This window comes from Brachycentrus maculatus, unplaced genomic scaffold, assembly GCF_059751285.1.
Source record: "Brachycentrus maculatus isolate JH-2025_06_01 unplaced genomic scaffold, ASM5975128v1 h1tg000012l, whole genome shotgun sequence".
Lineage (NCBI taxonomy): Eukaryota > Metazoa > Arthropoda > Insecta > Trichoptera > Brachycentridae > Brachycentrus > Brachycentrus maculatus.
Genome location: NW_028280766.1, coordinates 807,726 through 824,163, shown reverse-complemented (window position 1 = coordinate 824,163; position 16,438 = coordinate 807,726). Strand labels below are relative to the sequence as shown.

General features: G+C 30.8%; 1 protein-coding gene across 1 annotated transcript in view; it reads right to left on the bottom strand.

Annotated features, from left to right (window-relative positions):
• The window catches only part of LOC148313426 (GTP-binding protein Rhes), a 43,389-nt gene extending 31,315 nt beyond the window's left edge, over positions 1 to 12,074 (bottom strand). The window contains exon 1 of the mRNA XM_088263370.1: positions 11,736 to 12,074. Coding sequence (XP_088119496.1) covers positions 11,736 to 11,977 — 242 coding nt within the window. The 5' untranslated portion in view covers positions 11,978 to 12,074. The remainder of the gene's footprint in view (positions 1 to 11,735) is intronic.
• Between the last annotated feature and the right edge of the window lie 4,364 nt (positions 12,075 to 16,438).

The following is a 16,438-nucleotide window of genomic DNA, read 5'->3' as shown; positions in this document are numbered from 1 at the left end:
AGCGTGCTGACCATTACACTACGGAGGCGGACTAAATCATAAAATTGAAATCTTAAAATATATAAAACCACGTCAATGAAATTCACAAATTTTTGTTCAGTTTTTTTTTTCCATTTTGGATGTTGTTGTTTTATTTAAAAATAAGAACAAACCTTTTGTGGTGTAAAACATTTTAGAAACCTTTTTTATCATTTTGAAATATGTTACAAAGAAAGGTATTTAGTATATTCCTTTGAGCCTTTTTTACCTGCCAATATCAACATTTTAACTTGTCTGTACTTATCAATCTGTCATCTGCCAGTTATATATTTTTATCTTGAAAATTTGAAGAACCAAATCGATATTTATTTCAAATGAAATTTATTGGTCAGAGAAATAAAATAAACAAATCGCTTTCTTTTCGGCGAATATTATATAATGGTGATTATTACACAAATCCTTTATTTATTTTAAAGCCTAGAATACTTTATTAAAAAAGTTTTGATTTATTGATCGTGAACATTAAACTGATTCAATAATATTTACATTAATAAATTATTTTCATTTCAATCATACATTTTCTTCTTTGTTTATTTTCATATGCATGAATTTTCGAATTGAATAATAATAATAATAATGAGAAATGGCAAAATAGTATACAGCATATTTAAAATATTCATCTGGATGGTTGGAGTAATCGTGTTTGAAAAGGGGAGATTTATTCAACTTGTGAAAATCTGTATGGGCGAAAAGGGATTTCAACCCTTTCTCCTGTATACAATAGCGATGGTTATTATGGTAATCTCAATATTTAACTTCTAAAATATTTAAAAAAAAAAAAACATTTGAAAAATGTTTTCATGGTACTGTAATTTTGAATTCTGAAAATCATTCAATAGTACTTTTAAGGCGAGTGAAAGTGGAAAAAAGTAGTTTAAGAAAATACAAAAGCAGTGGGAAGAAAAAATATATTAAAAGTACATGTCATCAATAATCATCGGTGAAATTTATTCAAAAGTGGAGTACGCAGGTCTTCAAAATTAAGATTATATCGCGTATGTTTTATATGAAAGATGTATAAAAATGTAATAAATTTACGTAGCTAATAGAACGCGAGATAAAACATGTAATTTTATTAAATGGTGGTATTTAAAAAGTAAAACTTTAATTATAAATGGATTGATATTACCACAGTGACTGCCGATCAATTAATGGAAAAAAAATAAGTATTAAGAAGTAATATTTTAAATCCACCTATAAATGACGGAGTCAGCTTTATTAGCTCTATTCTCAGATATATTTTGGAGGTTAATAATTTTTTCTTTTAAACTTTTTGTCGGTTTACAGTAAATTTAAATCGATAAAACATATAATTTAGGGAAAATAGTATTATATAACAAAGCCTTTACATCATGTCTTTTAATGGGGAGGTATAATTTTTTTGACCCACAATGAAATATCAAAAAAGGTAAATTTAATTTGGTTGACGACCTTTCTGGTATCTCTCTTCAAATAACGAATTTTAGGCGAATCGCGGTACTCTTATTTATTTGAATACCCTTTGTAGTAAGACTTTCAATTTCTGTGAATATTTTTTCACACTATTGAAAAAAGAAAGCATATAACGATCAGCCTTGGGTATTTTTACTAAAGTAATTTTTATAAAAATGTTCTAGGATCGTATTATAGATACTCTATTTCAATGGCCTTATCGTTCTATTCTCTTTGCCTACCCCTGTAAAAAGCGGCGTGATGGTAAGTTAGTTTTTTTTTTTTAACATCTCATCAAAGATGAAGAAGAATACGGAATTCTGGGCATTTACGGGGCTGACGACCGTCATAGGCTGGTTTAAGTGATCACTTTACACACGTGTAACATTCACCAATTCTACCCATTATTGACAACCACACTACTCAAATTCTTGGGAGTTGTATATACGTATATGAACCAATTTTTAAACATTATTCTTGAATCACTAGAACTTCACTAGAGACATCTATTGGTGAGATGAAAATAATATGAAAATAACTCCTGTAATTGGAGATAATCCAGATTTTGTGAACAAGTATTTCGACACTCAAAATGTTGTAAATTATTTTCATTTATTCAACGTTTTAAAAATATAGAGTGTATCTAAATCATTTGTTTGTTATTTTCGTTTGTAGGTTTTCATTGAGGTCACGTTTCTATTTTTCGTCGAGTTTATTCCCTGCAGTATTCCATGAACAATTCTCTTTATTGGTCTTATCACTAGATGTTCCAGATGCCAATCCCGAAAGCTATACTCTGTACTCATAAATATCAGTGGTATCGGCATGAGAGTGATCACTTTTATGCAGTATTGAGTTCATTTTTATAAAGCGGACCGTTCGACGCCTAAATATTTAAAGACCTTTGTAAGAATGGTGTTTCCAATAGGGTTCGATATCGATATTTATTGTGGTTTAACCCAGTTTTACACAAACACTCTGTAGAAGCAGGTATACACATGCTTTTAATAGAATAAATATGTCTTCAATTACTTACTTGCAGAAATCTTTGATAAAACTCTTATTTCTAAAAACATTTTATGGAGATTTTTAGTTAGTTTAGAAGTTTAACTACTAAGAAATAGTTTAAGAAGTCTATTTATTAAGGTGAGCATATGGATGTCTGACAATTTGTAAGTCTCACGATATATCATGGGCTGGTTTAAAAATAGGTATATCATTTTTCTTATACTACAACTACTACCATCACGCGGTTTTTCTGCAGGGGTAGCCAGAGAAGATAGAACGCCATACTTGTCTATTCTGACATACCTAGCTTCCTTTGAGGAATCCATACATAAGATATTCATGCCTTCTGGTTACGAAAACGTTTGACGGGACCAAATTTTACATTCTGCTGGACTTAATAACCTTTCTAAGTAAGTCTTTCTTGGCCGTCCTCGTTCTATTCTTTAATAATATTTTTGTTATTTTATAATTATGACATTTTACTTCGCAGTTGTTCCTATTCCTCATAATGTATTAATTATGAATACAAAATGATGCATAATATTTTATTTCCTTTCTCGAATTTACTTTAAATTTAAATACTTCTTTATTTTTTTTCTCAATTTCTCTATTTTACGATATTGCTAATTATATAATAATAATAAATCATTTATGCTTTTATGACTAATTTTCATGATGATATTAGCTTTTTATTATCGAAATACAAATTAAAAATACATGTTTCACATTTGATAATTAACAGAAGAAAACATTTGCCACAAAACTTTAGCATATCGGTTACTTTGAGTTAGGAAGTTTATACATTTTAAAACATTTCTGTTATTCAGAATTTATTCATTCCTTTGTTTGGAGTCATGAACACATTATTATTTTATGTTCTTCTTCTTCATAAATTATAAATTTTATACGACTAAGGTTTTTTCTTGTGTATTAAGAAAACAATGTTTAAATTTTTCAGTAATATATCTTTTTTTTTTTAAATATGCGTTCTTGTAAAAATAATGATTCTTCTTAGCCTTATCCGCAGCCAACGTTGCATAGAGCACTGCATCGTGATGCAGTGTTATCTTTTACGTTACTTGCATGAATGCATGAAGGTGATCACTCCTGTGCCTCATAAACCAGTCCAGGGTGATATTAAATAAAAATTAGAGTGTAAAATTGCTAATATTTGTTTTCACCCTCCCTGGAATCGAATCTGGGATCTCCAGCACGGTAGCTTAAGATGCTATTGTATTTTGTATTTGAAATTTTTCATCCATTAACTAAGCACTGTTCATTTAAAGAAGTAAAATTATCAAACATATTAAAAGACAATGGGTTTGTCGTCGTACTGACTTACCCACTGGCTTTTCAAATTAAATGTTTGTATTCAGTTCTGTCAATTAATCTTAATGTTTGTCCCTATTTTTATATATTTTTTCTTGAAAGTTTAAATCTTGCAACCTCTAGTAGTTTTTCTCAATAAAGACATTGTATATAAAACTCTTTTCTTGTACGCCTTGTCTCACGAGGACGCGATAATTCTACCCCTTCAGGGTTTAATGCGACATTCTTGGTGAATTTAAAAATAATTTCTCCCCTAGGGTTGGAAAATTCATAGCAGATCTTTCCACAGTTTCCCGCCTCGAAGTTAACTTTGCATTATTTATTTTTGTTTTAAACTTTTAAAACGGACCCTTTGAGAAATTTATACACCAACATTGTAGTTTTTAAAACAAAATTTTTAAAGGAAGTTAAAAATGATAATTTATTCAACGCCTTATTGCAGCACACATAGGTATATGCATTCAAAGTTTTATCTTTCTACATTTTCTACTAGTTTTCTATTTAAAAAAAACCTTGTTTCGAGTTTTATGAGCGTTTATGGAAAAAATATTATTTTTCATTTAAAAAGCAAATTGTTTCGTGAAAAATCGAAATTAAAGTTATTAATAAAAGTTAAATCTGCAATTTATTGTGTTTTTCGATGGTGGGACTTAGTACACAAATTTATATGTAAAGTTGTATGTGTGTGTGTGTGTGTGTGCGCGTGTGTGTGTGTGTGTGTGTGTGTGTGTGTGTGTGTGTGTATGTGTGTGTGTGTGTGTGTAATGGTAAGTATGTTGAGCTACCATACTGGAGGGCCCTTGTTCGATTTCCAATGTGAGTAAAAATAAACGTTAGTGATTTTTCACCAATACATTTATTTAATATTTCCCTGCAAAGGCACCTGAAGCGCAGGACTAATCACCTTGCCTTAGTCAAAACAATGCAGTGTCCTATGTACCATCGGGTGCATATTAAAAGTAGAAGAAAAATAAATAACCTTTCATTAAAAGCGAAAAGGAAAATTCTCTTTTCAAATATATTATAAATGAGGGTCTATCTCTAAAAGCCAGAAGGTTCTTGGATCTGGGCTTATGTACGTTCCGCATAATTATATACCGAATCGACTTACCCTTATACGCCTCTGCGTGTCACATAGTACATGTTATTAATTAATAAAGAAAGCTTAAAGCTCTCCCGTATTTCAGTATGCAGACCTTGACTACAGAAAATACTTTAGCAAGTAGCTATACGAGTATAACACAAATGTAGGTTCTCCCACAGAGAAATGAGACAAGCCACTCTCTTCCTCAAATGACTCCAAATTCCCAAAGCTAGTAATTTCCTAATTATTAAGCTAGTATGCAATTTCGAGTCCCTTGTTTTTTATGCTGTTACTATCCTGATGCACATTTTTTTCTATATATTTTCTTTCTCATTTATCTTTTATTTTCTTAACTCTAAGTTCCTTTAGTAATTTAATCAATCTAATATATTTTACTCCTAAATATCACCTTGTTTTCATGCTGTAAACGATTAAGTTAACCACTTTACCCTTTTCATTATACGAATTCGGAAAGACGTTGAAAAGAAAATACATATTACCCTTTTGAATGAGTACAAATGCTGACTAGTTTCAGAGTTTCCACCCTAACAACTTGTTAATTTATTTACTTGTGATCTTTTTAGAGTTCTTGTTTAAGTATTTGTGTTAGATGTTTACTTTGTAAACATTCATTTCGCATTGTTTTCGCGTAATCTGTTCTTGCAAATTAATAGTGTGATGACTTGAAAAACTAATTTAAAGACACCCTCTAATTACTTTTTGTTTAAATACCACAATGAATGTTTCAAAACTCTGTATTTGTAAATTAACGTAAATAATGTAGAAATTCAAAATCATTTTTCTATTCCATTTAGACCAATTTCAAATTACAGCTTATATCACCTGACTAAAATACTTAAATAAAATCTTCAACTGCTCAAAATCAAAAATAGAAATATTACAAAAAAGTGGTATTCATGAAATTTTGTGTGGATATTGCGATAGAAATATATGGGCCAAACCGTGAGAAATTTAAAGGTTAGAATTTAATAATTTAGCAGCGATCTTGTCAGTAATTATTTTTCGGAATTCGCAAATCACATTATAGATACAAATCACTCATTCTACTCTCATAAACTAAAATTATTACACCTCTTTCTACTCAATGGCTAAATTATGAATTATTGAGAAAATAAAGAAATTAAAAAAAAACCTAATTTCTAATGTAAATTACATTAATAATATATTGTTTCAAAACTCTACGCCTTTGCTTTCCATTTTTCATTTTCAAACCCCGCCCTCTTGAGTAACCCCCCTTCCCGTTAACTTACCCCACTCCTTATTTATAGAACAGTTTTTAATGAATTATGTTTGAGTTATTATTTGGACCTGAAGATGGAAGCTTAGCTTTCGAAACTAGAAGTCATAAATAAACTTATGTGGTAAAAAAACAAGTGTCTTATTCAATAATTTTAACTTTTCTTACCACAAAGTAAATGCCGAAACAATCAATAAAATATTTAAATCACCTGTATAATGAACTGTATATTTTTATGTAGCTTCATAAGATTCGACACACTTATCTTCTTTTTTTAAAGTCACCTTTTTTTACTTAAAGTGTGGATAATTAGATTTTTTTTAATGTATGCAAAAAATGAAAATGTACAGCGTCCTGTATACTGTTAGATGCAGATAAGGGTAAGAAAACTGTATTTTAGGTAACTACAAAGCTTTGTTTTAAGATTCAGATTTATTTTAATGCAAAATGTTATACTAAATGCTTTGAAAATATATTTTGTATTGCAGATATATTATACTTGTCGCCCACAATATGTATCCATACATGTTTGAACATACGTACATATGTGTAAATGCATATCTGAAGCTTTAAAATAACAATAAAAACCACAAACGATATCTACAGAAATAAAAAAACGACATCGGACATTTGCCCAACAGACTGTTCGAATGCTCAGTGCTTTTTCCATGGCAACAGCACAAAGAAATAAAAACCTTTTCTTCATATATTATCCACTCAATCCTGAAAAAACGAGTCGTTTAGGATTTTTACATTATATGGAGTTCTTTTATAAATTTTAGAAAAAGTTTTACGTGTAAAAAATATTTATGTCAAAAAAGGACTGCTAGGAGCACAATGTGACGATGTTCTGAAAAATTTCTGCCTAGTAAACCCCATAAAATAGAACCTGATCAAATGACAGAAAAATTGTGGTAAATATTGGTGCGGGTGGTAATTTTTTTTAAATACATCTTTATGTCGGTATGATTTTTTTAAAATTTTATTTTATTTTAATCGATTCATGGAATCGTGGAATATTATACTAGTTTTCATGAATACTCACATATTCAAGGTATGCAAAATAAAATACGAATATTTTTTGGCAAAGCACCCTAAATTCAGTGAATAAGTTAAAATACTCGTGGTTTTTATATTTCTAAAAATGTATTGAATTTGAAGAACTTCGCATATTCTGAGTTTAGTTCTAACGAAAAATTACGTAGCTAGTTTCTAATTCAACCAAAACTTTTTTGGATATTTCTATTGAAAAAAAAATGTTAAAAATAAAAAAAATCAAGGTTGTAATCGTTTTTTATTTTATCATAATTACAAGAATAAGCATCGCCGTGTAAGATCGTCCTTGTTTTGCATTATCGCGAATGTTAGGGATCTGGGCGTTAGATTTGTGAGCACCCTGACATTTCACGATCATATAGAGGCAGTCAGTGGTAATGCATTGAAAATGCTAGGATTTGTTCTGCGTACTGCCAGGGTTTTCGAAATTACCCGCGTGCTGAGAACTCTTTATAACTCCTTGGTGCGAAGTAGGCTCGAGAGTGGCTCGATGATTTGGGGGCCACACGAGCTTAAGTACTCTCTTTTGGTAGAGAAAGTCCAAAATAAGTTTTTGAGGTATCTCTACATGAGAGAGTACGGCTATTATCCTTGGCTCTACCCGACCCAGTTTCTCCAGGGTATGCTTGGCTACAATAGTTTAGAGACTAGAAGGAATGTGTATTTGATTACGCATTTTTATCGATTGTTGCGCGGTATGATCGATAATCCTGAAATTATCCAGAGCATTGGTCTGTATGTTCCCGATAGTTACCTAAGACAGCGTCGGCATAGATTGTTTCACATTCCTATACACAGGACCAACCTGCCGATGGTAATGCCTGTAGGAAGAGCTACCGCTATGTTGAACAATATCACGTTGGATATTGATCTGTTCCATGTGTCCGAAGGAGTTTTCCGAAGCGGGATTCTTCTACACCTTTAAGTCTTATTGCTTACTTTTATTATAATATATACGCCTTGAATATTGTTTGTTATGTATATTATTTTTTTATTAAATAAATTGAAATTGAAATTGAAAATTGAAGAAATATTATTCTCCTTAACGGAGAGTACTTTGACGGTAAAGAAGTGGTACTAAATTTTGCATAATCAGAAAAGTTTTACCTAAACAATTAATATTATTGGCTGACAATTTTAATTAAAAATCCGGATATAACTGTAGTGCCCTAAAATTTTATCTAATTTAACTTACTAACTAAACATCTCTCTGCTTTTCCACAGGGGTAAGTAGAGAGAAAAGAACGCCACACCGCTCTGTCTTTGCACACATTTTTCGCCTTTTTCATACGCACCCGCCGATAATTAGAAGTTTTGACCCGTATTCCAAGCTTTCAATTATTTAACATATCTCGGTCTTCCTCTGCTCGTATTCCTAACAATTTGTTTTACCTTTCTTTCTTCAGCCATTTGTTCCACATGTCCACACCATTTCAACACACTTTTCTTAATTTTATCGGCAGTATTTATCTCAGCCTTTCCTTTTTTTATTTCACCACTCGAACATATATCATACATCGTTTTGCCGCACACTATCTCCTTTAGTGAGTCGATATCTACAATTCTTTCAGGATTTCACTTCTGGGATTTAAACCTTTTCCGTAAGTGTTTATAGTGATATGAATAACGTAGGTGTATATATTGTACAAAGGAACCTTCTCCAAATGGTTTTATGTTTTGTATCCCTTAGAAATTTTGTAAAAAATCATTATTAATTTATTAAAAACATTCTCTTGCTTTAGAAAACTGAATCAGTGTTTCTTTCTCAAAGTGAAGATACATTTTAACCTTAATAAAAACAACAGTAAAATTTAATCCCTCAAAAAAATTTTGAATATACAGAATTATTCACATCAAAACGAAATTACGTTAAAAAGAAAATATCGTTTATTGAATTAAGTTTTCAAAACGAAGAGGGAAGAATATCTAAAATGTAAATTTTCTCTTATTTATTTTTCCTTCCTTTCTTACCTCGGAAGCACTTATAATAATTGAAATAAATTTATCAAATCTAGAAACTCAATGTGTATATTGAAATATTTCCAAATCCGTTTTCCACGAATTTCAAGGTAAGCTATTAATTTTTTTTAAATAATACTTTGTATTTGTACTCACTAAAATAAATGGATTTTTATACATCGTTATATTGAATTATGTTTTAAGCTTTTAAAATATTCAACCTCTGCATTTTTGAAAGGTAAAATAAAAAATAAAAAAATTTAATCAATAGGTACTGAAATTTACTTTGGAAATGTTTAATAATTTTTGAAAAAAATCAAACACCATTCCATATTTGTAATTATTGTAACGTTTTTGTTTAATAATTACATTTGAGATAAATTTGGCTTTTCCAAAAAAAAATAACTTTAAAAAATCAGGCAGCTTTATTCAAAGAATTATTACAAAGAAGACTTCCCTAACTCACGTTTCTATTTTTAAAAGGTTTATTCTAAACAATATCATAAGCATATATAATTATTGCATCCAATCTGGATTTACGTGATATAAAGTGTCATACTATCAATGAAACCAGTTAATAGATCGAATGGTCTGTAAATATTCAAATATGACTTCGATAACTGCGTATACATACAAATCGTTACGTTACTTTATTAAGATTTTTAATAAAATGAAGAAAAAAATACATTATTTAAAAAGGACTGCAACCAGAAACATTTATTTCATGTAATGCTCAATTTTAAGAATTAATCCATTATTTATTTTGTTTTATATGTTATTTACTAAAATTATAATTTTCTTAAAAATACTAAACTTTACTTATTTAATTTATTTAGGAACTATAATTTACTTTACAAAAATTCTAACTGCCATATCATTTCTGATCGACGAATGTTTAGGCTTTTTATGACATTTAAATAAAACTTACAAAAAAATAAAAGGACTTTTTTATTTCTGTTCTCTATTCTCTACGGACAAAAAAGGTCTTAAACACTAGGGAAAAAATGGGAACCAACAATCTTTTAAGTGATCTTTTTATTTAAAAATATCTTTTCATGATCTCACAAAATATGACGACCCTAAAACTAAGTTTACTATTGCGAAGAAAATATTTTCGAAAACGAGACTCTACTCTTGTACGATCTTAGAGATATTCACGCTTCTTGAGTTATCCCATTAGATCGTGAAATTCATGGCACATCAATTCGACTTGAGTGGACTGTATAATAAAACCGAATATCTTATCTGTTTAGCACCTAGTTGGAGGAGATTCTCCAGTTTTTCACTACATCTGACTATCGTCAATGTTTAAATTTTAACTTACTATTATTTTTGAAAAAGAAAAGGTGTTTATGGAAAAACCACAGCGGTTTCACTCTGTTCATTAAAAACTGTCCTAATCGCATTCCCGGGTTCGATACAAAAGCATCTACACTTCCTAACAGACCTCTCTTGTAAATATTTTTTTAATAAACTAATTAACGTGAATTATGGAAAAAATGAAACATAATTGTATTCCGATTTTACAGTAAATTTACATTTTACAGCTTTCAATACCCATGCCACTACTAATCTTAATAAATACTTTTTTTACACCCCCACTAAGGTTCAAAAAGTGCTCCAGTGTAGGGAGGGAAGTTTGTATTATATGGGTATTAGTGAGTTTAGTTAGCCAGCTAGATTCGATTTCAACCCTAAGTTGGCCGACATAGAACAGTACCCAGGCATTTGCAGAAAAATCCTGTCATCACATTTCCCACTCAGTCATTATTTATTGATATTCCATAACGGATCTCTTTTGCAAGTTGCGATTTTTTCTTACACTTATCACAATGTTAACAAAAGATGGACAAAATAAAAGGAACCATAACTTACAACCCAGCACAAACCACGACACAGAAGAACAACAACACAATGCAGCACCTTACATTAAGACAACACTCTTACGATGCAGAACCTTTAATCAAACATAATCATTTAGAAAAATATCCTGCTCAACATATTGAAAACTATCCCACCGCATTCCCAAATCTAGGCTTCCTGAGAGACCTTCTCATGTGAAGCAATTTTTTGTTTGTTTTGTGAACTTTATACAAAATGTAAACAAAATTGTATCACGTTTTGCTGTGAATTTTTTGTTCATTAAAAGCATAGATTACTCTGTGGTATGGTAATATAACACTCTCCTTATCATTCATTGTTCACTTTGGTAGTCACGAATAAGTGTTTATAAAAGTGGTATTACACAAAGTGAACGATGAATGATAAGGACGGTTCACATTTCTTCTTCTCCGTCTATTCCTCATTGCCGAGGGTTGTGACCCTTGCAGAAGCAATGACACTTTTCCAGTTATCCCTTGATTGCGCTGCACGTAGCGCTCCAACCACTGAGGTGCCTGCTGCTGCCTTAATTTGATCGGTCCATCGTGTGGGGATCTTCCTCTTCCTCTCCTTCTCTTTCTCTCCAGGCTACCGATCACAACTAGTCGTTCCAGACTATCCTCGGTGTCACATTTAAAAGCTTTTAATATGGTCCTGAATAGACTAACACTAAAAAGCATGCAAACTTACCCCAGCATGACGAGCCTGAAGCAGTTCTTGGGCGGAGGCTGCGAGTCGTCGCACGCCGCGGGCGGCGGGGTCGGCGGCGCCACGGGCTCGTCCGCTGCGTCGAGGTCCTGCCCGCCGCGCCGGCACAGCCAGCCGGCACACTTGTCCAGCCGCACGCCGCACTCGGCGGCCGCGAACTGGCACTTCTTGGCCGAGCGCAGCTTGGGCGACGACTGCTCGCCGCCGTAACCGGGACCGTTCATGTCGCCGACCGAGGCTACCGACCCATCTAACGAAAATCGAAAGCTCGCGACCTCTTCTACGTTTCTACTTTCCCAATACCGCTGATTTTACACTTTGCACCATAAACTATGACACTGGTATTATAAATGCAAAATTTAAATCCCTGGTTACATTCGTTCTTCACTTGGTAAATATACAAATGAAGCTGTTCATGTATTATTTATCACATTAATTTTTTGTTTGCAGAGTAAAACTTGCACTATCCTGTAAAGAAAAAGTTTTCAAACACAAGTTTATTATTTTCCTTCCTTATTTAAAAAGACATTGTTTTTTACATTTACAAATGTTAATTTTTATATTGGAAAACAATAGAGGGTTGATAAAGTGTAGGCAGAACACAGATCTCCTGGCTCCGAAATATACAAGATTGGACGAGAATCATCACTCTCAAGTGATAGTTGACGTCAGGGGGGTCCTTACATGACACGTACAGAAGACGAAGATATTGGAAAACAAAAATGGTTTTAAATAAATCGAAGGTCAAAAAGGTGCCGTCAAAGAGCTGTTTCGGACTGACGTAAATAGAGACACTTTGTCACAAGTAATAGTTAACGTCGAGAGGGGGGGACACGAAACGTAAAGAAGAATGGATGTACTTAAAGTGGTTTAAAAATGGAAAAATCACTATGATTTTTTTTATATTCCTTAAGAGACTCTTGACCTACATATACATCCATAACTATTTTTTTTAATAGTAAAATGGATATCGTTCAATGACATACTCTGATAACTTTTTTTAATGATAAATAAATAACAATAAAATAATAAAACCCTTACCCGCACCCCAATGGTGCATAGAGCACTGTGTCATATAAATGCAGTGTTATCTTGATCGTTTACACATGAAGGAAAGGTGATCAACCCTCCGCTTCAGGTACGAGTCCATGGTAATATTGAATAAATATTACAGTGAAAAAATCACTTATATTTATTTTACCCCCCTTGGGAATCGAACCCGGGACCTCCAGAACGGTAGCCGAGCGTGCTGACCATTACACTACGGAGGCGGACGATAAATAATAAAAAATATTTGATAAATTATTAAAACCGCCTCAGTTTGTTGGTGATGCATTTAACATGAGCATAAATTTTGATCTGTTTCTCTCGCTTGTAGAAATAGCGATCTATCTTATGTTAGCTCTGACTTGAATATGCTTTAACATGAATACCGTAAATCGGTTAAGGTTTTACTCCACAATGCTGAATTCCTATTCAAATTTAGTTAAATTGCTTTTGCAAAAATGTAGTATATCACCATTAACAATTTTGGATATTTTAGATGATGTACTTAAATAAAAATTAAGGCAGCAAATGGGGAATATTTTCGCGTCAGATTTTTCTTAAGTGCCGGTAATTTACTATATAATAAAATGAATTCAACTGAATGTGAAATTAAGGGGGTAAGGAACGGCTAAATTATAAGTAATTTAAAATTTACTCTTGATACTTTGGCATAAAACAACAAATATATGTTCAAAATAAAGGTTTATTTTTTTCAATAAACATCCATATGTATTAAATGTATTTCAACAAAAACGAAGCATTAATTTTTATACGAACGAAATGTGGAAGTCTGAGTATTCCCAAGACTCGGGTTGGGTGACTTGAGACTGAGTATTTAGCAGTGGCTGACTTGAGTGAACATTTTAAAAGCTATGAAACATTCATTATTCTGTGTATTTGATATTTGAAAAATGCTACAAAAGTTATTTTTCACACAAAACGTAATCAAGGGTTTTGAAAGAGAAGATTTTATATGAAGTTAAATACATAAAAGAGGGAAATATTTTCATGTTTCATTTATAAACAATCATAAGAAAGAAAGAAAAAAACTAAATTCTATTTCTAAGCATTTCTCTAATTTATCTCATTTATCTAAGAATTTCTTAAATAAAGCTGAAAAAAATATTTCATACAGTATTCATATACCAACACTAATTTAATATATTACAGTAATATTGGAGACGTGAAGGGTGTACAAATTATAAAATAATAAAAATAAAATACAATCGCGCATACTCGTATTAAAACGCCGAAGACGTAAGCAAATAAATGTTCTGGCAACACGTGATGTAAGTTAAATGTTAGAACGTAGTTTCACTCATTTCAATGTGAAATGTACGTGACACTTTTAAGACATCACTTGAAATTTTGTGTGAAGAAAATGAGACTTTAATCGCCTACATTAAGGCGTCTCATACTTTAATTAATGTTTACAAGTAGACAAAAAATATTTATTATTTCATTCCACCGCAAAAAATTTTAATTCATCCCTCATTTAAATTTTACGAACACGTTTTATATCATACTTTTCAAAAACCTACCTTACTAAGTTTTCCCTACAACTTTATGTAAAAAGTAATAAGATTACGGTTAGTGACATATACTTTTTTATTTAAGGTGATATTTATTAAATTTTGTAAGGATTCCATTTTGGACCACATCCATTCAAAGTGCAATAATTTGAGTTGAGTGTAACACCAGTATAATGATTAAAGAAAACACTTGTTTTTTACCACTTGAGTTATAGACTGCATGCTTCAGAAGTTAAACTTCCATCATTCAGGTCTGTATAATAACTTTTTAAGTGTTTTCTTTAATCATTGTAAGATGTCTTACCACAAAGTTGATGCCGAAACAATAAATAAAATAACACCAGTATCATATAAAGTCCAAATAATGAAATTTAAAATCCAAAAAAACATTTTTAATAGTATTTAATAAATAATATTCTATATTCACGTTATTCTCAAACTCCTCCTCTAACATAACCCCATCCCTCTTCACATATAATCTACAATCTACCCACGTCTATCAGTAAAGATTACTTATTCTTATTAATGCTTTAGTGTATATTCAAACCAGTAGACGGAAGCATCTGTAACTTTTGAAACTAGTTGTAGCAATATAGTACTCAAGTGATAAAAAAACAAGTGTTTTTTGTTAAGACATGATTTAACCATGTCTTACCATAAAGTACCTACATGCCGAAACAATAAAAAAATTAAACATCTCTAATACATATTTTTTTTGAAAATTATAAAAATGCACTGTTGTTGGATTAATTTTTCTATTGTCCCAATTGATCAAAAATCTTTTTTTTTGACATCTTAACATGGATGAAAAAAGTATCATATGTTGGTTTAGTAAGTAAATCAATTTTACACACGTGCAATATTAACCATTCTACGCATGATTCATGACTACACTACTCACATTTTTGGAACTCCTTTATATTGTTTATCATTAATTTCATGACACAGTGCATATTTTATTAAAATTAAACACTTGAATATACCACTTTAATGAGTTTTATTTATATAAACGACTATTTTCGAAAACTTACAGATATTTTTATCTTCTGGTACAAATGAAAACAGTTTTAATTTGTACCAGAAGATGAAAACATCTGTATGTTTTCGAAACTAGTCGTATATATAAATAAAATTCATTAAAGTTGTATGTTCAAGTGTTTAATTTTAATAAAGCAATCAACATATCATTCCACAAAGTTAATGCCGAATCAATAAATAACACAGCACAAATATGTCCACATCAGCCTTCTATGTGGGATTAAGGAGAGACCCTTTTATTGGGATGTTTGGAGGATCGATAAACGTTGGATTATTTTTACAATTTTCAGATACGAGACTATTACGGAAAATAATCCAACAGTAGTGCATATATTTATCTTTAAATACTGATTTATTCAGTTTGTATATTGTATTACTTTTACCCTAGCACTTTAGAAAATGAGGTGAATGTGATGATCAATCTAGTGCGATATAAATTAATTCATGGCCAGTAAAAGGTAAAGGATGTCATTATGCCAAGCTAACATGTCATCATTTTTGAACCGCTACATTTTCATTCACGTATAATAAAAATGTTTAGGTAGGGAAAAGCGTCAAACTGGGTATTAATCATGAATATAACCCCTAAGTAAGCATTAGTGTAAAGTTATGTCCCACCTACCGCGAGGCGTGAAACACGTTGATAAACTAAAAACGAATGGGCTCACCCCATATTTATATATGTTGTAAAAATACAAATTACCAAATGAATCCGAAAGGGATATAAATTTCGACCCGTTGAGAAATAACGGCAGGTATAACAAATTGCGTATTTCTAAATGGAGTGGTTTGAAATATATATGTAAAGTATTAAAAAGGTTTATTTATATACATATATATATATATATATACATATATATATATATATATATATATATATATATATATATATATATATATATATATATATATATATATATATATATATATATATATATATATATATATATATATATATATATATATATATATATATATATATATATGTTACAAAAAAATGATGAAAATGAAAGATGAAAAATGTTTTAAGGGTGTACTCTCAAATATACAAAGTCAGTAAGCGACTGC